General features: G+C 31.4%; 1 protein-coding gene across 1 annotated transcript in view; it reads left to right on the top strand.

The window, feature by feature from the left end:
- LOC139527689 (G protein-coupled receptor kinase 3-like) overlaps nucleotides 1-26,706 on the top strand; it is a 116,063-nt gene that overhangs the window by 18,654 nt on the left and 70,703 nt on the right. The window contains exon 4 of the mRNA XM_071323291.1: nucleotides 26,271-26,372. Coding sequence (XP_071179392.1) covers nucleotides 26,271-26,372 — 102 coding nt within the window. The remainder of the gene's footprint in view (nucleotides 1-26,270; nucleotides 26,373-26,706) is intronic.

Below are 26,706 nucleotides of genomic sequence, written 5' to 3'. Positions count from 1 at the left end.
TCTTCATCATCGTTTTAGATTTGTTTTTGTCTGTCATGACTATAATTATACATTGTACCTTATCGTGTTCCTACATGTATAGAAATAATGAGGGGATAATCATTAAAGAAAATCATTTTGTAATAAGATCATTCTTTTATTTGACCTTCCAACTCCGATAAAACCTTGGATAGATACAGTTTCTAGATGTTGAGATCTTTGTAAGTGATAGCTAATCGATCTTCTTATATACATCAAGTGATGGGAAGACTGGAGAAATATTACAAAAGCATAGGAAAAAAATCCATTATGGATCGTAGTCTTATGTAGACTGTTGTCGTAACGAGTGAGTAAATGTCAAAGTTGACGAATTCTGTCAAGTTGATAATCTAGGGCTATTTGGATATTATATTTTCCCAAGAGCACCAGTTGATGAATTCTGTCAAGTTGGTAATCTGGGTCTATTTGGGTATTATATTTCCCCAGGAGTACCAGTAATATTGGTAAAAACAAAATGATGAAAATGTAGTTGGCTTTCAAATAGCATTAAGTTTAAAGTGTGGTTGAACTAATGGCTTTATTGTAAATGTTCAGAGAATAATTTACATTTTTACCATTCTGTAAGAAATTCATATTATTAAAGACGATAATTACTTTAAAAACTCATTACTCTTTCTCAAACTCATACAAGTGTTCATTATTTTTTGTAAACATTGAAAAACAAATCTTTATAAATTTCATGCATCCTTTATAAGGATGTTTTAGATTAACCTCCATTTGGAACTATTTGAAAGCCAAAGATGAATATATAAGAACAGAAACAGTTGAAGAACTAAATGACCAAAAATAACCTTAAATTCACTGGTCCGTTTAATTTGAAAATTATGGAAATTTTTTGTAAAGTACAATTGAATTGAAATCAATAATGCTTTACATGAAACAATGACTTTTTCTTAGTTCCACCTAGGCAATATTGGCTTCAACACTTGTATGTTTTAAATCAGTTATTCATGACATCAAAGTCTGTTTGATCGCCAGTAAGGAAATTGGTTAAATCTTATATGATTTCAATTGGAAAATTAATTTCAAAATGGATTTTTAGTGTGTCTGAACTAAAGATTTGGTGCTCAAAGGTAAAAAAAAAATGGGGGGGGGGGGGATTTATGAAAAAGAATTTTTTTCCTTGGGCCTCTTGGGTTTTAACCTGAATTTGCTTATCTTACTCAAAGTAAGCTTTTGGTGTCGTGCAACAGTCACTTTTTGAGTCGGACCTCAACTGATGGCATAAATATGTATAAGAAATTTCAAATGAGAGTTTTTAGTGTGTCTAAACTAAAAGGTTTGGTGCTAGAAGGTGAAAAAGGGATTCAATTTGATATTGATATATATTGTACATACATGTATAAGTGATCAATTTCTGTGAGTACTATTTACTCATATTAGCAATGCATAGTCCTATGTGGTGGTAATGGTCAAAGATGTTAGAAAAAAAGGGACCTAAATGCCAAAAAAAATAATGCAGGTAGTTATAATCAAACCTCAAAAGTATGTTAGTTTAGAATAGATGAGAGCAAATCATCAATCTGATTGAAGGGTAGGAAATTTGAAAAAACCTTTATAGGATTATCCCATAAAGGGACATAAACACCATCAATGTTATAGCTATAAATTCCATCACTGCATTTAGTATGATCAAGGATTTGTATAGTAAGATTTACTATACAAATCCTTGGTATGATGCAATTGTTTCTCCCCTTTAGATGGTCAATTGTTAATTAGATTTTATTGCTGGCTGTGTACTCTTAGTGAAATATTTTCTCTCATCTGACCATTAAACAAGTTGTGGTAATTGTGTAACAATTGAAATAAGGTTCAGAAAGACAGATGGATCAGAAAAAGGGAGCAAGTAAATTGAAATAATTGGACTACTCCAGGAAAAATATGCCTGTCATACGCTTCTGCTGGCTACTTAGAGAACTTAGCTTGATGCTCTGGACTTCATCATCCAAAAAGGTCATTTCAAAAACCCACATTTTAATAACTCACATTTTAATAACTCACATTTTTATAACTCACATTTTTATAACTCACATTTCTATAACTCACATTTTGATAACTTGCAATTTAAATAACTCACAATTCAATATCTCACATTTCAATAACTCACATGATTCAAAAACTTAATTCAACCTATATTAAACTACAGATGGTTAATTCTAAGCAGAGTATATTTAAAGAGGAGTACGTGCCACAACACTCAGATTTATTGAATTTTGAGTTGAGAACAATCATCTAAGATTTATAGTCACTTCTGTTCCATAAATATTCTTATAGGCTTATTATACAGATGATTTTGTAAGACATAACATTTAGTTGATTGCTGTGGAGAACTTGTATACAGTTTTACAAGTGTTATAATGAACAAATAATTACTCCACCTGTTTTTGTTTTGAAAGGATCAAAGGTGCAGAACTCATACATACAGATAATTTAAATCTTATATATAATTTATTATTTTTCCATAATTTTTTTTTTAACAGTGATGAAATTTGATGTATTTTCTACAATTTTCAAGTAAAGTTTTAAATGAAAATTGAAGGTTATGTAGCTTCTTACATCCTCATCTTTTGATCTATGGTGGTGTTTTGTTTAGCTTCCTTATAAAACCTCCTTAATTTATATATAGACACTAATTTGTTTCTCTCTTGACTTTGATAGATAAGGTTATTTGATGTTCCCAATGGTCCTTTTGCTGAAGATAGAGTATATAATTTCAAACCCAAGCACTCCAAAATTAATATTAAATATGATATGTTCACAAATTTTCTCAATTACATTTGTTAAGGTATAAAATATCAAACAAATTGTATCTATTTAATAAATGTATAAATCTAATAAGATAAACTGGCTTGCTTTCTTGGTTATGTGCATCTGAATAAGAGTTAATTGTGTCAAAATCTCTTAAAATCTTGATCAGTAAAAGTGATGAAAATTCTTTAAGAATTTAGGCACTTCATATCAGCAGGTGAAGGGAGGGCGCTACTTAGTTTCAAAATAATTAACTTTTCAAAAGACTAGTTTATATTGATAGGGGATTAAAGAGCAAAAAAAAATATATAGGTCAATGCGCTTGTTTTCAAGATATTAGCCATTGAAATTTTGGCGGGAAAATATTCTCTCTTGACTTTTCACAGCTTTATCATTGACAAGTTTAATTAGTTCTCAAAAACTATTAAAAAATAATTAAAATTTTATAAGACTTTTACAGATGGCTTATCATTATATATGTAAAAGATTTATAAAAAGAAAAATGGGGGTCAATGGGCAAATTTTTTTAAGGCATTCAAATGGATAAAATCAGAGGATTCCGAAAATCTGACAAAAATCCCAAAACATCACAAGCGAACTTCCTTAAGTGCTTTGAGCTTAATTGTTTCAGTAACTGAGAGTTCTTTGATATAGTATTGTTTAGTTATGTTTTGTTGAACTTATATTTTTGTTATCAATTATTTACCCTTTTATTATAAAGTTAAGAGTTTGGCATTTTGTATAGATTGATTGACCTTTGGCAGAAAACTGGCAATACAGCCACAACTGAAACTACTATAACAGTTATAGTAAGAAAGGTTTTGTAGTACTTTGTGCCCTCACAACCTCAGAGTCTACCAGGTAGTGTCAGATCACTGTACTGTAAATGAGCTTTGCTCATTGTTGAAGGCCATACTTTGACCTACAGCTGTTAATTTCTGTGTTATTTGGTCTTTTGTGGAGAGTTGTCTCATTGGCATCCATACTACATCTTCTTATACCTATATGCTCATTGTTGAAGGCCATACTGTGACCTATAGCTGTTCATTTCTGTGTCTCTTGTGGAGTGTTGTCTCATTGATACCTCATCTTTGTTTTTATGTAACATATTGTATAGGCATCTTTCTTGTGTTGTTTTGACTATGTGTAATGATGTATGATGACCTTCTCTGAAACCAATGAAAACAAAGTTCAGACTTAATAATAACAATGATGTAGGAAATAATAGCCTCTTTATTTGTTTTCAAGGATTTGTATATGATGTTTCAAAGTTTGTAGAGTTCAACCTATATGTATCCTGAATCCCAGAGTAAATATTGTTTTTTGTGATTTCAAGATGATCATGAGCCTGCAGGGAATCTGAAAATGCACCCTTCAGTATTGTTTATTTGATGAGGCATTGAGGGTCACCACCAATATCTACTCATAATCATTCATTAAATTGGGATTGAATGAAATATTTAATAAAATTATCCAGTGAGAAAACTGTTGAAAGCATGTCTTAATGGGATCTGACAGTACTAGATGCATGTCTCTATCTACTTAAAGGTATAAGTGCTTGTCAGAAATAGAACATATGAGACACAGTGGTATACTTTCACATGGCGTAAGAATGTAGGAAGGGGGTCAATGGTTTCTCAAGTAGTCAACATAAACATCTTCATCTCTCATATTGATTACATCAAACACCATTCTGCTTCATCTTACATTTAGAGAGGCTCACAAAAGGAGTTTTTTTCACCTACATCTACTGCTCTACTTTTGAGAGGTTTAATGTGTAAGAATATGGGACACATAAGAAAATAGGAGAATTCCAATTTCCCTTCATTCCCTTAATTTCTCGTAATGGGTTTCATTCCTCTAACTTGATATAAATATTCTAAAATTTTAAGTCCCTAGTCCCTTGAGGAATCATCCCAAATACATAAGGAGAGTTCATTTAAATTTTATTCTCTAGAAATCATATTATAATACTTTGTACAATAAGAATTTTGTGGACCAAAATGATGTTTTTCAATCAATGATTACAAATACCTGGCAGGCCCTTTGAAGCAAAGCCCTTGCGGAAATTTTGGCCAATTATGAAGTCTAAAATAATCTGGAACATAATGAAAGCCAAAAACGTTTTCTTTTCTTTCTTTGTTATTGACATCAAACATTGCATTTTGTTACTACAAGCCCCTTTGTGAAACCTTCACCATGATGTAGTATGATGGCACCTGTAAAGAAGAGAATCAAATGGTATAGTAATCACATTCCAATTTACCCTAATAGATTGTTAATATGTCCAGATTACTTAATGTTGAAATATATATCAGCTTTAATAATCATATACAATATATAACTTCTCATTGCTTGACATTTATATACAACCAAGTTTAAAACACCTGAATGGTAATGGAATATATTGATATTTAAACATAATTTGCTGGAAGGTAAAAGGGGAAAAAACGTTTTGATATTTTTATGGGAGTTAGAGGTGAACTGATAATTAGTTTGAAAGAATTTCCTACTTAAAAACCTGTTAAACTGATGAGGGACAAAAAAATAATGATAAGACAAGAAATTATCTGCTGACTTTTTACTTTAAGTTATTTTATGGTTGTTCAGAGAAAATAAATCAGTGTCTGATTTTTGCTTTTACTTATAAATTAGTCTTGACATTTTATCAAGCTTGATATAGGAACCTGAGGTTGATGTTCTTTTTCTGTGTTTTTGCCACAGGCACTTGTCTCTGAAAAAATTTCATCTCTACCTTAATGTGAAGGTACTTGTATTTTTTGCTAGTCTTATCAAGGCATAAGACAATAAGCTAGAACTAAGAAGTGTAACAAATTGATAAGTATAAAGATTACTTTACATTGGCGGATGATCCGATCCAGGGGGGGGCGTCCGGGGGTTGGAACCCCCCCTATTTTTTGGACGATCATACATTTGAATTGGAGCATATAGTTGGAACCCCCCCCCCCCTTTACTCTGGGTTGGGAACCCCCCTTTTTAAAATGGCTGGATCCACCCCTACTTTACAACCCTCTGGTTATTGACAGAGTTCCATACTTGACGACTTACCTGATTTACTTATAAAAAGTTAAAAATAAGTAAATATAGGGCAATATTGAACAAAATTATTTGCTTTAACATAAAAAAAACTAAAACCATTATTGAAACTATCTACTTTATTTCATGAAAGAAAATGTAACAGGTTTCATGTAGATTTAACCTTGAAAAAAATGTTAACCCCTGATATTATTAAATTTGTAAAGTGCGTAAAACTGAGTTTTCTCATTTCATCCTGTAAGATGATTGAACTGAGTTGGTACTTAAAAGAAATAGAAATTTGATAGACAGATAAATTGATCTTTGGATGATTTGGGCAGCTGTAGAAACAGTGTTATAGTTTGATGCTTTAAGACAGATTGGTGTTGTTAGATTCAAACAGAGTAAATAGTATATTTTTATTGAAGTCAGTTGATAAGAAAAGACAGGAGGCCTTTGACAGAATTGATTTCATGAATGGGTGATTGAACATAGGAAAAGTGAAAACCTCCAACTTATCTTTTTCTTTGAGATTTTTGTGTTTATGAAAGATCTTTGATGGTCTGTTTAATTGACACACAAAGCTCTTAGACCAAGGGATCTATGGGAAGTGCTATACATGTATGCTGATACAGTGAAACCTGATTAAACCGAACCCTGAATAAACCGGAAACCTGTCTTATTCAAACTTGTTCTGAAGACCAATCATATCACATTTTATGCATTGTGAACCTGATGAAACCGAATACCTGCCAAAACCGAACAAGTCCAGAAAGGGTTCGGTTTATTCAGTTTTCACTGTATATTGTTTATATATAGACACCTTTCTAAGTTGCAATTTTTGAGTACATTTTGACCTGGAGATGTCTCTTGGAGTTTTGTGTCGTTGGGTTGCTTTCACATTTAGATATGCCTACACTTCCTTTAATTAAGTACTGACTGTTCAACTAGGTATTGTTTCTACCACAACAATCATTTTTTCATAAAAACGCAATTTATTCTCAATCCATGAAAAAAAGGTATTCACAAAACAAACAAATCTGCAGTTATAAATGTCAATTATTTTTTATACGACCACAAAAATTTTAATTATATTGCTATCACGTTGGCGTCTTCGTCTGCGTCGTCGTCCGAATACTTTTAGTTTTCGCACTCTAACTTTAGTAAAAGTGAATAGAAATCAATGAAATTTTAACACAAGGTTTATGACCACAAAAGGAAGGTTGGGATTGATTTTGGGAGTTTTGGTCCCAACATTTTAGGAATAAGGGGCCAAAAAGGGCCCAAATAAGCATTTTCTTGGTTTTCGCACTATAACTTTAAGTGAATAGAAATCTATGAAATTTTGACACAAGGTTTATGACCACAAAAGGAAGGTTGGGATTGATTTTGGGAGTTTTGGTTCTAACAGTTTAGGAATTAAGGGCCAAAAAAGGGCCCAATTAAGCATTATTCTTGGTTTTCGCACAATAACTTTAGTATAAGTAAATAGAAATCAATGAAATTTCAACACAAGGTTTATGACCACAAAAGGAAGGTTGGGATTGATTTTTGGAGTTGAGGTCACAACAGTTTATGAATTAGGGGCCAAAAAGGGGCCAAAATAAGCATTATTTTTGGTTTTTGCACCATAACTTTAGTATAAGTAAATAGAAATCTATGAAATTTAAACACAAGGTTTATGACCATAAAAGGAAGGTTGGGTTTGATTTTAGGAGTTTTGGTCCTAACAGTTTAGGAATAAGGGGCCCAAAGGGTCCAAAATTGAACTTTGTGTGATTTCATCAAAAATTGAATAATTGCATGGGGTTCTTTGATATGCCGAATCTAACTATGTATGTAGATTCTTAATTTTTGGTCCCGATTTCAAATTGGTCTACATTAAGGTCTTTGGGTCCAAAATTAAACTTAGTTTGATTTTAACAAAAATTGAATCCTTGGGGTTCTTTGATATGCTGAATTAAAAAATGTACTTCAATTTTTAATTATTGGCCTAGTTTTCAAGTTGGTCCAAATCAGGATTCCATATCAAGTATTGTGCAATAGCAAGAAATTTTCAATTGCACAGTATTGCACAATAGCAAGAAATATCTAATTGCACAATATTGTGCAATAGCAATTAATTTTCAATTGGAGTTATCTTTCTTTGTATAGAATAGTAGTTGATAGTATATGTTGGAAATTTGCCAGACATGACTATGATGTCATTTTCTATTTTTATTTGCCAATAATTTTATGTAAATAACTTCATTGGAAATTTGCCAATATAAAATGTTGCTGATGAAGCTTTTTTTCCTTATCTTATCTAAAATGTTTTTAGATAATGTATGTTGGACATTTGCCAGACATGACTATGATGTCATTTTCTATTTTTATTTGCCAATAACTTTATGTAAATAACTTCATTGGAAATTTGCCAATATAAAATGTTGCTGATGAAGTTTTTTTTATTGTTTTATACAATAAACAATGTATATTCACTTTTACTACCAACCAATCTTTACCATTCAGTGATAACAAGCACTTTATTTTACATTTTAATATTTTATGATGTATTTAAAAGAGTAGTTATTGTTGCAAACTCCATTAGAAATTTGAATTGATATCAGTTTTGGAAAAAGGGAAACGGGGATGTGAAAAAAGGGGGGGGGTTAAATTTTTCTCATTTCAGATTTCATAAATAAAAAGAAAATTTTTTCAAACATATTTTTGAGAGGATAAATATTCAACAGCATAGTGAATTGCTCAAAGGCAAAAAAAACTTTTTAAGTACATTAGACCACATTCATTCTGTGTCAGAAACCTATGCTGTGTCAACTATTTAATTTTAGATTTTAAAAGTTTGAAGAAGAAATCTTTAATTGATTTGTAAAATCTTGACATTTGTTTTGTGTAAAAAAAAACCATGTAATGTCAAAAATTTGATCACAATCCAAATTCAGAGCTGTATCACGCTTGAATGTTTTGTCCATACTTGCCCCAACTGTTCAGGGTTCAACCTCTGCGGTCGTATAAAGCTGCGCCCTGCGGAGCACCTGGTTTCTCTTGGTTTTGCCATTTTGACATATAGGATTGAAAGATAACATGTCTGCATGATAAGTCATCTCACAGAAAAACTCGTATATTATTGAGAATGTTTGTCATATAATATATTCTGAAATTATTTAAAATCATATTCCATTTGTCAATCTCTTGGGATACGATATCTCTGCTCTGTTGATTGTTAAATTTTAGATATTTAAAATATTTAGCAAGCGTTGCGTTCATAATAAAAATAAAAATTGAACTATTATTTTACAGTCCATGCAAAGATAGAATCTATATAAGATTGAATGACTTTCATTCACGTCATTTGGTCTCTGGTGGGATGTTGTAGATTGGCAATCGTATCACACCTTATTTTTATAAAGTACAGGTTTGAGGCCTGTACTTGGAACATGAAAGTCAGCTAGTGGAATTTTACTCTATGAAGGTCCTGGTTTACCCAAGATCCAAAACCATGTCATAACTACAGTATGCTGTTTTCATTCATCAATTGAATCGTGAAATTGTATGAATGAACGAAATATAACTTTAAATAAGCAAAAAAGAAAAAAAAATATAGATTTCCACAATTGTAAAAAAAGCAAAAAATTACAATGATTTTTTTGAAGTATGAAAAAACTCTCACTAAAACATTGCAGTGTTTGTCTATTGTTTATTGTTTTTTCCAGGATAAGAATTTCAACTCTTTTACAAGTTAAAATTTTTCTTTCATTCTAACTGTTATGATTTTTAATGCAGAAAACTACATACAAATTAACTGTTTAAAAAAATTGTAGCACTATTTTGACAAGTGTACTTCATGCAAAAGGTTATATATATATTTAAAAAAAAAATGCAAATTTTATTTATTTGAAAAATGAATTAGCTATTACATACATTGTAAATATGAATAATTGACAGAAATATGTTACAGTTAATTATTATCCAATGATTTACATGTATAATAATTATCGTTTGATGAATATTTAACGACTTACATAATTTGAAATCGACATATTCATTATGCAATTTTCAACAATGTGATATACAAATTGTATAATTGATTTGACTTGGAATGATACAGGGACAATTTCTGCTAAAATTTTGTCTTCAAAATTTTACTCTCAGTAATTTAATGCCCCTTATTATTTCAATGATTTGTTAAAATCAATGTTTTTTGAAAATTTATGTGAAATAAAAGTCTGTGACAATTGCATTTTTTTAAAGCATTCATCTGTCATGTAATGGTTTTTTTACGCCCCTGCTGGTGGTTATACTTAAGGACCTGCAGCTGCCCTCTAAAAGATATTCCCAATTACAATTATCAAGCAACTAGTTCTGAATTTTGATGTTGAGAAATGTAAAAACTTTAAAAGTTGTTACTGTTATACAAATATCAAATAGTCCAATTTAAGTTACATCCAGCTGTTTGAAAATTTTCCTGTCTTGTGTTAGTTCAAATGATTGTGTTATAGAATAGAATGATTTTGTTGTTAAGGGTTATCGGTACAGTTTGTATTTGAAAGGAAGGAGTCAATGGTTGACAGATGTGACACAATAAATCAATATTGACATGATGACTGTGTTAACTAAATAATCTCAATTATCATTTTGATATGTAAGGCAAGTCGTCTTTCATATGTAGGTCAATATATGCTGCTCCATATAAGTGCGTCTTTCCTTGAGTGATTGGTGAAACCTACTGGACTATCTGCTAGTGTCGGCTGGGTTTTCTTATATTGTTTTTGTACTATGTAGGAGGTGATCAAAACAAGTAAATGCCATGGCGGTCGAGTTACATCAAACTTTCTGGTCAGGCCGGGTATTATGAAATCACAGAAAATTCAAGAACAAAATAATCCAATAATCTGTAGTATTTTTGTCAAGAAATACACAAGTAAATTCACTAATCTATTTATTAAAATTCCATTCCGGACACTATTTACATAACATACAGTTTACAAAAATGTATAATTCAAATATCTATTGGCACATTACTTTCACACATCACAAATGGATTTCATTACAACTCCGCATCAAAATCGGCAACAGTGTCCAATACTGTGCACCCCAAAGAAAAACGCCACAGGCATAGTGTTCTAAACCACGCAACAGTCTGAGCGGACAAAATATCAAAAATGCATACAGTTGAATAGTAATGACACAACTTTCTAAGAATCTATAAATTCTCCCAAAAATCGGCTAAAAACTGACCACAATAATAAAATCTTTTTAACGTTTCATAATGTATAGTTCCTTTCTCAACTTCAATTTCCTAAACACTAAAACTTCTAAGGGCTCTTATATACCTATGATCTCCAAATATTCTCCAAATATTCTCCAACTGACCTAAATATTCTCCAAATATTCTCCAACTGACCTAAATAATCTCCAAATATTCTCCAACACTTTGTTTACAAAAATAAAACATATAAATCAAATAAAAGTATTTACTGCGTGACCTTGGAGAACATGCTATGTCAATCTCTTATAGCAGGATAGCCATTCCACTTAATGACTTTAACAGACGATAACCAAAACGTTAATATGACAAAATTAATTACAGTGGACATAAAATAACACTTGTACATTATATTCATATTTTTATTATAATAGAAGGGCTTTTGAAAAAAAAACCACTATATTAAGTATATATTAAAACATGTTAAGGAAGGACTGTCTGTTACAAAATGATATAATTAGCTTCACATGAAAATGTGTATAGCTTACATGTACATGAAATTTCCAATCAGACTTTTGTTTAGATTTTTTTTCAATGTCAAAATTGTTTCCTTAATGTGCAAGAGTTTGTTCATATGGCTACATGTAATTTAGTGTACTTCAAAATTGAAGTTAATAGGTATAATCTTTAGAGGTCTGTGGTAGTAATATTCTGGCAACACTTCATTCCTAGTGTCGCACTTGTATGTATGTCGCACTAGTATGTATGTCGCACAAGTATGTATGTCAAGGATATTAAATTAAATTTAGTTTGTTTATATAAAACAGGAAAGGATTTTTGTTCTAATGTACTTTAATTTTAACTTGTGGAAAGTTTGATTGCTAAAGAAGTTTTTTTTTCAAGAACTTGAATTAAACAAGGTTAGTGATTGTGGTTTATGGAAAAAATCTGTGTTCATGATTGAGATTTGAATTTGTGGATTTAGATGTTTAAAAAGGAAAACAGTGGTAAACTGTAATCCTCCCTACTAAAATGAATAGTAGAACTGGCATATATCTTATTTTATTTCATGCAGTTATATAAAGCCAATACCATTGCAATGATGAACAATAAAGCTTGGACCACGTTTGGTGAAATTTTTATTTAAAACTATGTTAAACTCAGAGTATTGCAAATACCTTAAAAGCTGAAGCGCTTGAAAATTTGTACGTTACTGATCATGACTAACGTCAAGATAAGGACTTTGAAATTTACCTTAGACAACTATACTTTTATAAATTTGCTTGTATTTGAGATCTATAGTATAACCGTAGGTATTCAAAGTGAAAGACATGAATTATAGTTCTGTCATTATTTTATACACATACAGGTAATATTGTTATTGTATTGATATTGACGAGGAAATGGACAAATTGCTTTAAATCTGTTTTTGGCTAATGGAAGTATAATCAATAGAGGAAGTATATCTTAGGCAGTGTTCAAGATAGAACTTGCTTTTGGCTCGAAAAATTGGAAAATTTTTAGTTCTAGTAGAACAGAGGAAGTTGTTACTTTGAAATTTGGTAAAATGTCATTTCAATAGTTCCTGACTTTAAGTACCAGAACCATTATATTTTCCGCCAAAGTAATACGGTTAGGAAAACATTGCAATGTCAATTAAGAAAGCTTCTTTTGGTTGATAAGTAAGCTTTGTTTAATGGCTACAATATTTCGTGCTTTATTACGGACAGTAGCCTGCCTTTCGAGAATCCCTCTCCACATATATATCTATTCTGTATTTGAGTGTCCAAGTTAAAATGGATTTATAGTTTTCAATTCAGACCATTATATGGGATAACATTTTATTGAAGAAAAAAAATTAAACATCATGCATCCACAGTGCTTTTCTGGATTTGCCTCATCCAGACCAATCAAAGCTGTATATTTGAAAGCAAGCGGTAATTTTCATTTGAGGTTTTGGAGATTCTGTTGTTGAAGACTGAGTGTTGACCTGTGTAACTTTATTGTGTTAGCAAACCTGACTTTTGGGTTTGACATCATTGACAGATGACCATAAGAATTATTTAAGATTTAGAGGTTACTTAAGTCTCAACAAGTTTTATAGACATTTGTCTAGTGTTGTAAGATGATATGATGGCCTCTTAATGTCTGGGGTTGTTGTGTCATTGTGTGTTGCTGTTTTGTCTTATGTAAACCCCCACATGTCTTTTCATATTCACAATTTGGAAATAGTAAATTGAACTGAGTGAAGCAAGATTGTGTGTATCACTGCATACAATAAATGAATCTATTCTTCAAATTACACTGTAAATAAATATGATTTAAACGTGCAAACTCAGTTGCAATTTCCTGCAATCTGTTGTTTTAATGGTAAAAAAAAAAGACATATCATTGCAAATGCAGGTTAGTTACAAAATGTAATTTTAAAATAAAATGTAGGGAAGTTGAAACATGACCATACTTTAAACATTACAGGTTGTTGTATAAAGTCATGGTTAAGTATGGTACATCTTCCTTAATATGTCATTTATGACATGTTTTATGCACTATTATATCCAGGAAGATTAATTATTGAATTTTTTCACTGTAAAATGTGTTTCTTCCTTTCAAATGCAATTGATTTAAAGATCGTTTATGTCCTCCTCTAAGTTATTCAGGTATAAATCCTGGAATTTAAAAGTATGAGAAATATGTACTTTTAAGTTTGCATAACTATCTATAAATTAATAATTGATAAAACAGTGTTCCATAAATGTGTTTTTATGATATTGTATTATCATAAGTCCTCGATCTGTAGTTGACAATTGGTTAGAGAATTAAGGGTTCTGCCATTGACTGTCATGGAAAAAATGTTATTATATATGTATTAAAATTCAAAATAGGAATCACAATCTTTTGAATTAAATAAGTTGTATTATTTCTTATCTTTAGGTTTATTTAATAGCTTCTTAGATGTAATTATTAGGTCTTTTATTTCTAGTAATGATGAAAAAGACCCATGCTTCAGTTTTAAATGAAGAATTAAAAAGATATGGTTACACATTTAACTGCAGGCTTTAAAGTTTTATCAGTTTCAATGTTTCAGTATACTCATAATAATATATATACATGTATATCTTAATATTGAAGATATCGTTGATGTGTACATTTCTGAAGCTTGCTGAAACTTTAATTCTAGCCCTCATTTTGGTGAAGGTAGGGAATTGTTGGTTTTCACCGAGCTTTCAGGGTAATTAAGGCTACCACTGGCATAAGAGAAAAATTGTTCAATAGAATTATATAAGTGCAAAAATATATCTTAAACTTTTACAGGCAGACTTTTAAGTTGTTGGCAAAAGATAAACTAGTTAGCAGAATAAAATTACAAAATGTGTTTTGACTAGCCTAGCAATATTTACCTTTGTGTTTAATCATTGCCACTGAAATAAATTGGAAAGACCTCATTTATTTTACATTTTTACCTCATTTAATTGTACTTGTTATAAATCGTTGCGAAAGTAATAAGGATTTTAGTGTATAAGTGGTTGTCAGCAATTGATATTGTCTCCGTACTTGTCAACATTAGTATTTTATGATGTATCACTAGGAAACGGCGCCCTGAGGAATAACGTTTGTTAGATGCCATCTCATTGACTTCCCATTCTTGACAATGTCCGAGAGTTAAACCCTCCGATTATTGCTATTGATTATTGTGTTGACATACTGACGAGAAGCTTTTGTGCACAATTGTCATCAGAAAGCGATTGACTATTAAAAACTATTACGATAATGAACAGTCTTAGTAATAATATTTCATATCATGAATCGATTTTGTCACTTCAGTTTACGACTCAAGTGTGCAAACTCTGCTGACTTAGACTGAATTGGTATGTAAATATTATTATCTATGTCAAGTTATAGGAGCAGGATGCTGATTAAGGAATCCCCTAACCAGAGCACCTGATAATCATATAATTCTTTGATTTGTCGCAGAAGGTTATATTGTCATTAAAAGTATTTATCTTAAATTTATGAACCAATAGAATGAGATATCGGTCAAAAGGGATCTAGATATATGCTTAGATCTCTTTATTCATATAAAACATCTTGCAATTTCAACTATCTGGAGACCAAAAATCCAGGCTTTAATTTATTGACTGTCATATATTAAACTTTTAAAGTACAAAAAACTTAAATATTATTAGAAATATTAGTGCAATATCCTCTTTTTAATACTGATGTAAACAATCTAGGTTGGTCTTGACCTCTGGTTTTGACATCTGAAAAATGGATGCCTTTTAAACCAGTGCAATTTGTACTATAAGGCCACACCAATTTAATTTCTTGTTCTACAGATTTTTGGACACCAAAAATTGGGGCGAGCGAGCGATTTGAAAATTTTAATAAAATTATATTTAATTTGAAAATTTTTGAGGCGAAGCTTGAAAAGTAAAGGCGAGCGATTATATTTTTTTTTCGTAAAGATAAAATAGTAGGTTTTGACAATATTAAAACTCAATTTATCACTTGTACTTTGACATTTCTTTAATTTATGAAGTATGTTTTCCCTGTTCACCATGTTCACCAAGAAATAATTGTATAATTAAATCTGGTTTATGCATGTGTGACTGACAATGAGACTAATCTCCATCTAAATTAAGTCATAATCAGGTTGGGAACAACCCCTTAATTTTATAATGTAAATATCCCTTTTATGAGGGGTCAATAAAGTCATAGTATATTTCTTTGTAAAAAACAAATTTTTGTACAAAAGGGCTCATATGTTCCCAAAGAATTATATATCTATCTTGTATTAAATGGTCAAAACATGTCCAAAAATTTTGTAATATTCCTGGACTTAAGCCATGTTAACACATTTACTTTATAAACAGTTTATTTAATATTATTCAAAATAAAAGGACCCCTCTTTTAGAAAAGTAATTTAAGATATGATGTATTTCTCCTCTTTTTGGGTAAAAAAATCTAAATTTTCAAAGGTTTTGTATAGTAGCACTATACAAATCCTTGATATTTCTTTTTTCTTTTCTACAACAGTAAAAATTACCCCCTTGTCTGAGGGAGGGTTGTTCCCAACCTGATAATAACAAACACAGGTCAAAGTACGGCCTTTTACACAGGGCTTTGATCCAGACCAAACAGCAAGCTTTAAGGGACCCCAAAATTATTAGTGTACACAATTCGAACAGGAAAACCAACTATCTAATTTATATATCCAAACGGGAAAATACCAATGAACCACATCTACAAACGATAACTACTGAACGACAAGCCCCTGAATCAATCAGGACAGGTGCATTAAAATGCAGCGGCTATGTATAGTTTTGTTTCGCCAGCATACAATATTATTGCAGTTGAGGGAAAATCCTTCAGAAGGTCTTTGTACTTTATTCTAACAACGAACATTTTTTGATAGGGAATACAAGTAAGAGGGAAAGAAACCAATGTTTTGTTCTGTACAGGTATTTCCGCTGTTATATATATTTATATCGAAGCACTCCCACGTGGGATAAATTGGTTTCATGCTGAAACAAATATTCTCACAGATATTTACATAGTGTTATGGGGTGCTTATAGGTTTAAAATCGTTATACACAGGTTAGAATGTGATTTTAAAGAACAAATGTTTGATATCTTTTTATAATATTTACCAAAAAAAAACAAAAAATGGTGCGGGAAATGGACATAGTTACATTTCCGGATGCGGGAAGCGGGAATATAAAAAAAATTTAAAAAATCTGTTTTGAAAAAAATAGGTGCGGGCGGGTCCGTCGAACAAGGAATTGAATTGGTGTGGCCTAAGAGTGCAAAGTCAAGAATTAACAAAAAAAATAGTTATTTAACATTGACATAGGCAGATCTATTCAGCTGAGTGGCTGATACTGTAAAAAGACTTTTTGGTCTTGTTGTGGTTATTTAGAGAAATAAAAGGAGTTCGTAGGTTGAAGGTTTTGGATAGATTCAAGCTATGTTGCCATATTCTGTGTGCACATGTTTAAGTCTGGAGTTACATACCCAGTAATAATTAATTTCAGTGGAAGTGGTTGGTTGCTGTCATTATTGTTTTGTCGTAAAAAAAAAAAAAAATTCTTCTACATTTGAATTGGTTCACATTTTGTCATATCAGAGGCAGAATGTAACATGTACCAGTAAGTAATTATAGAACCATTCATACTAGGAATTAATGTCATTATGACCTGGCTTATAATAGAGGTATAATTTAATAGGTACCAGAAAATAGTGATAGAATCATCAGACTGTTTACCTTCCCATGTTACCCATGTATCATACTGGGAATTAATGTAAGTTGATTCAAACAGCATTGAAGCAGTGGTTTATGATCATGAATATTAATATAGTCTTAAGCATAAGTTATAGATGATTCTGAGTGTTACATAACCTATCATAGAAATTGGCATGTCTTTCATGAAAATTGTCTTAAAGTACAGCCTTGTAAAGATACATTGAGTATCAAAAGAAATGCAACAATTATAGTTGGTGTTGATATTGTTAAGTAACAATTCTATTGATATAACCTTTCTGGATTGTTTGTTAACCAATAATGGAAAGAAGGATATCATATATCCCTTTACACACAAATCCCTGCTGCATTAATGACACAAAACTCCAAAGTAAAGGATTCTGAAGAGGTCTTTTATTGCTGCTCTTCATGTAAAAGTCACATTTCAGCATAAACAACATTTAAGTTAATCTCTAACCTAAATGCAAGTGCAAGATGACACCTTAGTTATATTGGAGTGTCCAATTTCATCCGTTAGGTCAGTAAAAGTTGTCAAACAAATCAAATTTCTGATTACAAATTTCAGAATGGAGAATTCTAGATTTCCTTTCTATAATTTAATCACCGAAAATGGTGTAATTAAAAGTTATAGGTAAAATTACAACTAATCCAAAATTTGACATGAACTTACATTATTTGTATAAAATTGTTTGATCAGGGTTCATTTGTATGCATTTGTGAGTGTTTTTTACCCAGAAGCAGAGAAAATAGCTCCAATGGGAATCATGCCGTAAATGTCAAATAATGTTCAACAAATCTTTAAACAACAATAAATATATTTAAGGTGGTACCTAACACTACAGGGAGATAACTCTGTAAAGTCAGCATAACGTTTTAATTACGTTGTGTTGTAAAAGGAATATTAAGCTTCTTAATGATCAAAATTAGTGTTTGTCAAAATGCTATATAACCAGTGTAATTTTTCTGACAAAACGGTTGGTTCAAAGTTTTTGAAATGTTTGTATTTTTGTTAAAGGGTCAAAGTAAATACTTTGACAAAATTTTATGAAAATTAAACGAGCCAAATTAATTTTAGTGAAAGTGTTAGGTACCACCTTAATGTCACATAGCAAAAAAAATTCTGAAGGCCAAATTCAGTTGTGCTGCTTTTTTACTGACCTTTAGTATATATTCTAATTAATTCCATACTTCTCTACTCGTTAATAGTTTAAAGTAGGTGAAAATAAATAGTTCAAAGGGAAGTGCAGTGCATTCAATTAGTGCATTAAGGGAAATGTTTCAAACGTAATACAGTTTGTCAGAAGATTGATAGAAAAAACAGAATGTGTGGTGTAAATGTCAATGAGACAGAGACTCAACAACACAAGTTAACATTTAGAAGTTACCACAACCTTTCCCAGATGATGGACAAGTGCCCAGTCTTTTGGAAGTTAATAGACAATTTTCAGATTTCGATTTTATGACTGAACTTGCCCGGTTGTCCTGCAGTCATATGGGGGAAGCACATCAATGGACATTGGGAATCTAAGATGCGTTGTTTCATCAATTTTTTCCCTGAAAAAGGCATAACTGGAAGGTCATGTAATGCCCAGAGTCTAAGTTATGATTGATTCAACAGAGGAAATCTTAGTTATCTGACAACACTTGAATTTCTTGGAAACCTTCTGAAGAAAGAAAAAAAGAGGAAACTTAATTCTCTCCTCTGACATTAGGTGTTAAGGAATTATATTTTGTATCATTTGGTATTGCTGTTAAACCTACTAAACAAAATATTGTGTAAAACTTATAGCCATCCAGCATTGATTTCTAGAAGTGTTTATTAAACCTCTTGAAAATAACAGTTCTTGGAGAAGGAATACTTTCTACCCTAGCATCATAGAGCATTTGTTTTTAGAGCAGACTTTCTACGTAAAAAAAACTGAAAAGCATATATGTTTGTTGACAATTTCTTATACCCATCTATAGTGTTTACAACCTGTCTAGTTAGACACCTGAGTATTCCAACGATTCCTGCTTTAACAGACACATTTTCATGATCCCAAAATATGCCCAATCTTGCAGAAAAAACCTGAGTATCATGACACCCTGCTTAATCTGAAATATTTTTCTGATCCCCCAATGTATCGGATAACAGTCAGGTTACACTGTAATGTTATATTATACTTGCATAAATGTGTGAAAGCTGTTGTTAACAATACTATGAGTTTATTTGTACTGTACTTCTCTGTTACTTGTACTATGGTCGGTTTTAATTCATGCTTAAATAAGTTTTTGACATGTACTACAAAACATGAATGGGAGGAAACGTTGGGGAATAAAAGAACAACCATGATTGACAACATACATAATATTGAATTGAATGAAAAGAGTTGTTTGGGTGTAATACAGTCATTGAGTCTGAGCAAAGCAATACATATGCATTAAAAGACATCTAGAGGGAAAAAGTCTGCTAAAATTTACAAGAAGTGACCTTCATGATTTGGTGCAATAGTTTTGTTTGAATTGTTTTTGTCTTTTACAAAACCTCTCTAACTGTATCCCAATTGGAACCTGTTGATTTTAGAAAAATACCATCTGAATTTCACCAAGATGAAATGATTACACATTCATTTATAAGATTGTTATTCCAAGCAAATTTTGGATGTTTCAGTATCATTATTCAGCAGTCAGTGTATGTAACCTATAATTGCACAACTATGTACTTCATTTTTGTCTCTGTTGGATAGTGACTTCTCATCGGCATTCATACCACTTCTCCTTATTTTATACTTAATGAAGTATATATATGAAAGAATGAGATTTATGAAATATGACTATCAACAATTGTTAGATTAAGACCTTTTTATTTAGGATATGCTAAGCCACTTGCAAGAGTGAATATAAGTTTTCACAGTCTGTATTACACAACTGAGTTCTGTTTGTTTTCTCTTCGATATACTTTGTATACAAGGACAAAGTTAAGAGTTAAAATTCTGAGGGCATACAAATAAACAGTTATATATTTGTTTACTTTTTATTTCTTTTGAATTGTCTAACATATGGTAACAATATATGTGCTGGTGTAGTTTTTCATGCTGATTCTTTTACATGAATTTTAGTAGCCATAAAACTGAAGAAGAAAATGTAAGCTTCCAGTGGGTTAGCTGTATACGCTTTTGAAAATGTATTCAAGGATGAATTAGATTAGAAAATAGTAAACACTGAAGAAATTTATGCAGCATATGAATATACAGAAGATGTAATTTCACTAGTTGCTTCCTATCGATATCATTATATCAATAATACAAGGAAAAATAATAGATCACACATCTGAGGCTAACACCCTCGCGGATATATTCAATACAAATGAACAGGTTGTTGACCATGGTTACCATTGCTAACCATTGATAACCATGGTCAAACCATGGTTGACTGTGCTGAAAACCATGGTTAACCATGGTTAACCATGATTGTGACCATTGTCAACATCTGACCATGGTTGACCATGCTCTATTTAACCATGGTTAACCATGGTTTTCCACGTTTGTGACCATGTGACCATGGTAAACATCTGACCATGGTTGACCATGGTCTAATCAACCATGGTCAATTTGACAACCATGGTCTTGCACCTGACCATGGTCAACTTGACAACCTGGACCATGGTGAATAAATATTGATCTGGATTATACCCATGGGAATTTATAACAAATTGTAAATTACTTTGAGACTTTCAATATTAAAAAATCGTGCTCGTTTTTTCAGTGGTACAATGTTATTGACAATTTTTAATTTCTTTCTTTCCAAGAGGTAAATTGTGACCTTTCATGATTATTTCAATAACAATATATTCTCTATACATTTTAAAACACACATAAACTGAGCAGTAAAGCTATAGTGGCAGAGAATGCTAGTTACAGTCGGGTCAAATTTGGGACTTGCAAACTTTTACAAACTGGAAGTTGGAACTTACTTTCGATCAGTATTCCTTGTTTTTTAACAGTTGTACGCTGTCATTTAACGATGTATTTCTTTCTTCCAAAGACGTAATTTCTGACTTTCTCTCCAAGTTCATAAATCTGCCTTTCTTTATCATTATACGGCATATTTTAAGAACTTGAAAACATTTCAGAGTGATATCTTTAGTCTTTATTGTTTATGTTTATACCCCAACCGGAAACACATGCGACGTCATGATCAATTATTATCACCAACCGTTAACAATGATTCACTCAGTGCGAAACATTTAAATGACTTGGAACAAACGTCACGTGATCTCAGTAAAGTTATTTCGCGCTTTAAAAATCAAGTGAAGGATTTTGATGTCCAGTGTTGTCACGTAAAGAAGATTTATCAGATAAGTACATTCACAGGAAATCTGTTTGATATTTTGTTTAAAAGATGTAAAAATTGTTACAGTATTTGATTTGGCTTTCATTAATTGAACACATGCCACCTGAAATGGGTCTTTAAATTTTTTTGTCAGTGTCAGTTATCCATATCAACATAAATTTTATATTTAATTGTTTTTAATTCCAGGTGTAACTGATAAAACTGTACAATATGAAAATTTTGTCAATGGTAAAATAATTTACACAATCATTCTTTTGTTTGAAAGGTAAACCAAAAAAAAAGGGGGGGGGGGGGGGTTACAATTATTTGTTTAAACAAAAACATGTTCATAATGTTTATTTTGTTGGGTGTTTTTATTATTGAAAATTTGCAAAAGAAGATAAAACATTTTTGATCCTTAAAATCTGTTATTGTATACAAATTATCAAGAACAATTGATTCTTTGTGGAAAATTTTATGTTCTTGCAGGTGGAAACTGCTTTGCATTTTATGGATGAACATTTCTGCAAGGGTAGTTTTAAAGAGTTTCATGCAATTTAGCATTTGTTGGTAGTCCTGACAAAAAAAGGAAGAGAAGTATACAGGCTCCATAACAAGTAGACTAACTGTTTCAAGATAATTGAAGATTGATTTGACAAGAATGTAAAATGGTCAACCATGGTTTAATGGAGATGGTTGACCATGGTTGACTCATTAATAACCATGGTTGACCATGGTTGGGACCACGGTTGACCATGGTTCGAACCACGGTTGACCATGGTTGTAACCACGGTTGACCTTGGTTCCTACCATGGTTGACCATGGTTCTAACAATGGTCAACCATGGTCATTAAAACCATGGTTAACCATGGTCGGCCAATTAACAATTTTGTCAAACCATGGTCAACCATGGTCATACAACCATGGTTGACCATGGTTAACCATGGTTCTAACCATGGTTCAAACTGCACACTGACAGGGGTCTTTGACACATTCCCAGTTTCCATTCTCTATTCTATTACTTCCTTTACTTCAAATACTATGTACAGTTTTTAAATTTCTAATGATCAATGGTGAAGTATGTTATTTGTTTTTTTTTATTTATGATAAAAAATGTGTCAAGCAATTATACAAAAATTCATCTTCTTTCTTTTCTTAATTGTTTCACCATTCATTTTTTATCTGACAGGACAGATAAACAATTCATCATCATTTGATAATGAGGCATTACTATTTATTTCTTGCAAACATTCTCCTGTTTTAACTCCTCTGTTTGTAATAAGGTTTTGCAGAAGGAGGCTCTTGGGATTTTATGGTTGAGCACACTTACTTTTGAGATACTACTTTTCTACAGAAGAAGCAGAAAACTCAACACCATTCTGAGCACTGCAAAATTAATAGTTAGGTTCTTTCTGATAATCCAGCTCAAATATAGAGTTTCTGTGCTCTTGGCCCAATGACCCTTATTGTTTGAAAAACTTGTTATACAAGACAATGTTATTCAAGTCAATTTCTTTCTATGGTTATCATTAACAAGTTCTAAGACTTTTTATGCATAGGTCTGCACCTTTATACTTTACGTGTTCAGACTTCAAAATCATTCCAGCCAATTTGTCTTTAATGAACAAAAGAAACAGAAAAATAAAACCAGACTTTTAGACAGAATTGCAACAATTTCCTAGTGTCTGTTATCCTGTCTCTAAAAGTAATCCATCAGCTGGCTTATTGAGATATAGACATTTGAATAGATGGTTAACAAATGTCCTTTCAGGCATGTCATGATGTCTGAAGTCCATTGTTGGCGCATACAGTTCAGAACATTGTTCAACAGCTTGATACAATTCCTGCTTGAATTGCAACAAAACACATGAATTGATATTTATGATTGAAGGCCCTTTTACATACAGCAAACTGGTTCTCTATTAAGGAGCGCTATCAGATTAAACAAACATTCCAGAACATAAGCCAGAATGTTATTTGCAATGTTGTGTTTATAAACATTGTAAGAACTGAAGGTGGGTTTCTTACTTGTATTATTTTACGTGTATATCTATTGTCTGTAGGCCTTACTGAGAAAACTATTTGTGTGGTGTTACATAAACATTACATAATGGATGATGACAGTTTATGTCGTTAATTGTAAAAGTTATCAACACTGTTTATATTCTCTTAGTTGTAAACCAGGAAATTGCTTCAGTTTAAATAGTTTACTTAGCCTAATCCCTTTTATACTATGTGCACTATTTGCAAAAATATAAGGCCTCGGCTGCATTGTGTACAGAAGTTATTGAGAAACTTTGAATGTTGACATGGAGAGGGGGAAATAAGAAAAGGATGCAGTAACCATGAGATGCATAGGGAGGGGGAATAAGTAGAGGGATGCAATTAATCAATAGATGTATTGTGAGGGAGTAATGAGTAATAAGACAATGGGGTGGAGAAAATAAGTAGAGGGATGCAATTAATCAATAGATGTATTGTGAGGGAGTAATAAGTAATAAGACAATGGGGTGGAGAAAATAAGTAGAGGAGTGCAGTTAATCATTAGATACATAGGAAGGTGGTTGAAATAATTAGAGAGATGCAAGAATAATAAGATAAGGAGGGATAAACAAAGAATTACAAAAGCCATTAGATAAGAAGGAATAAGGAAGGGATTTTACAAGAGCCATAAGATTTAAAGGAATTAAAATAGCCATAAGATTTAAAGGGATTAACAAAGAATAACAAGAACCTTAAGACAAGATGGGATTGTTAAGGGATTACAAAAAACAACTTGCCACCAGCTCTTATTTCCAGGCCAATAAGAATTTAGTTGTGCCAATAAAATTTATCTGAAAAGTGAAGTCATTTTATGAAAGACTGATTTCAGACTTGTAAGTGGAACAATTATTCATGATGGCTGCTATATTTTCAGATTTAACATGTAAACATGTATAGCTGAAAAAAATAAGAGGTCATTCAAAAGTTCTGCAGTATATAGCTAACTTAAAGGTTTTCTATTGATCAATTCACTTAGGATGAGAAGTCATGTTGAATATTGTCATGTTATTCAGACAGATTACTATCTACAGGAATGTTATGGCATTTTAAATGCCAATACTAGTGCAAATATGTAGAAAGAGAAGCGCAACTTTGTTTGATTGGTCTAGGATTACTGTTGAATTGTTAAGGAAATCGTGATGTATTTGTCATAACTTTTGAGTCAAATTGGAGTATATATGTACTTGGGATAATATGTTATGTCAAACTATAATGACGTGGCACATCATAAGAAGTGTAACTGTTGATTACAATACTTATGGGGGAGATTAACTCGTGCTATAATTGTCTTAGTGTTTCTGGTATAAAAGTGAATACAAATATCCCCTGAAATTAAATTTCAATAAAATGTATGATATTATTGTGTAATTCAATAAAAATTTATCGAAAACAACTAACTAACATTCATTTGTTAGTTTTCGAAATTGTAATGGTTTTACGATAGTAATTTTTTTGGGGCCCTTTATAGCTTGCTTTTCGGTGTGTGCCAAGGCTTCATGTTGAACACTCAGTACTTTGACCTATAATGGTTTACTTTTATAAATTGTGACTTGGATGGAGAGTTGTCTCATTGGCACTCATACCACATCTTCCTATATCTAATCAGTACTACAATTTGGATTGACTCATGGATGGAGGGCAGTGTATTTTGGACTGCCTCTAGAGAAAGAGAGAATGGCGACAGAAATTTAGCCTGTTGCATCAAACTTCCTTATGATTGACCATCTCTAAGGTTTCTTTAATGTGCATAGTCAATAGTCATCGACAGACAGTTGACTGACAAGATTATACATATAAACAACTTACATTACAAACCACAAAACCTTAATTTCCTGTAGCTATAACATCGTAAATAAACAAGATTACCTGTATTGCTTTCATTTGCTATTATAGTGCAAATAAACGATGTAACTAGTATTGCATTTTTAGCACATAATCAGAACGATTACAATAATTAATTGTTATTACTGATTAATGTATTAGTTTCTGAATTGTTTAGGAAATCGTGATGTGTTGTTATGAGGCCACTTGACATATTGCATCATCAGTTAAAAGCAGAATTTGTATTCAACTGTTGCAGCATCTGCGATGGCAAAAATAAAAAGTGTAAAAGTATAATCATGATGACTTTGGTAATAAATGTTCCTGATTTAGCAGACAGCATGTAGGAATTGGAATATATTAGTGTTTTTATACATCTGTCCCACAAATTAGCTTGATGCTATGCATATTAATAGTAAATTGATGTTTTCTGCTAGAATACATGGAATTAATTGCCATTAGCAGATCCAAGCAGGTGATTGTTTTGCAATTTCGCTTTAAAAAAAACTCCTTAAGTTATTTGAATTTAGACACAATTGATGAGAAAATATTCTTTTGTAAACATCTGTATTTTAGAGCTATTTCTCAAACACAATTGACTGTTGACTTAGCTTCATTTTTCCTTCAGAGGTAATAAGGTCGCCATTTATTTCTTCAAATTGGTATGAAATTTCCCACATCTGGTAATTATGTATGAGCTAATTACCTAAAAAAACAATTATCATAATATATTTCATGGACCTGTAGATTTTAGTGTAAGTTTTAGCATAATCAGTAATTTTAATTGTACCTTGTCTTTTTTTGCAGATTAGAAAATTTGAAAAACTAGAGACAGATGAAGAAAGAATAAAATTAGGAAAAGAAATTTACGACCAATTTATAATGAAAGAACTTTTATCACAATCACATGCAAGTATTCAATATATCACTGTTATGACAACAAAAATGCACATAATCTGGATTCATTTATTTTCGTGGATACCAATTTTTGTTGATTCAGGGCATAAGTTACTTTTTCCCAAGTATTTGTTTTCTTGGATTTCCGAGGTCTGTATACAAATGTGTACTTTGTTAAATATTAAAATTCATAGTTGAAGTATACCATGAAATTGACGAAAAATTGGAATCTCAAAAATAATAATGAATCTACATTTCCTTGACTTATGGTACCATTCTCAGCGATTTGTTGTTCTCATGAAAACTCATATATGTGCCCCTGAAACAGTAAATTTGGACTTTACTA

This window comes from Mytilus edulis, chromosome 6, assembly GCF_963676685.1.
Source record: "Mytilus edulis chromosome 6, xbMytEdul2.2, whole genome shotgun sequence".
NCBI classification, from domain to species: domain Eukaryota; kingdom Metazoa; phylum Mollusca; class Bivalvia; order Mytilida; family Mytilidae; genus Mytilus; species Mytilus edulis.
This window is presented reverse-complemented; position numbering and strand designations above follow the sequence as displayed.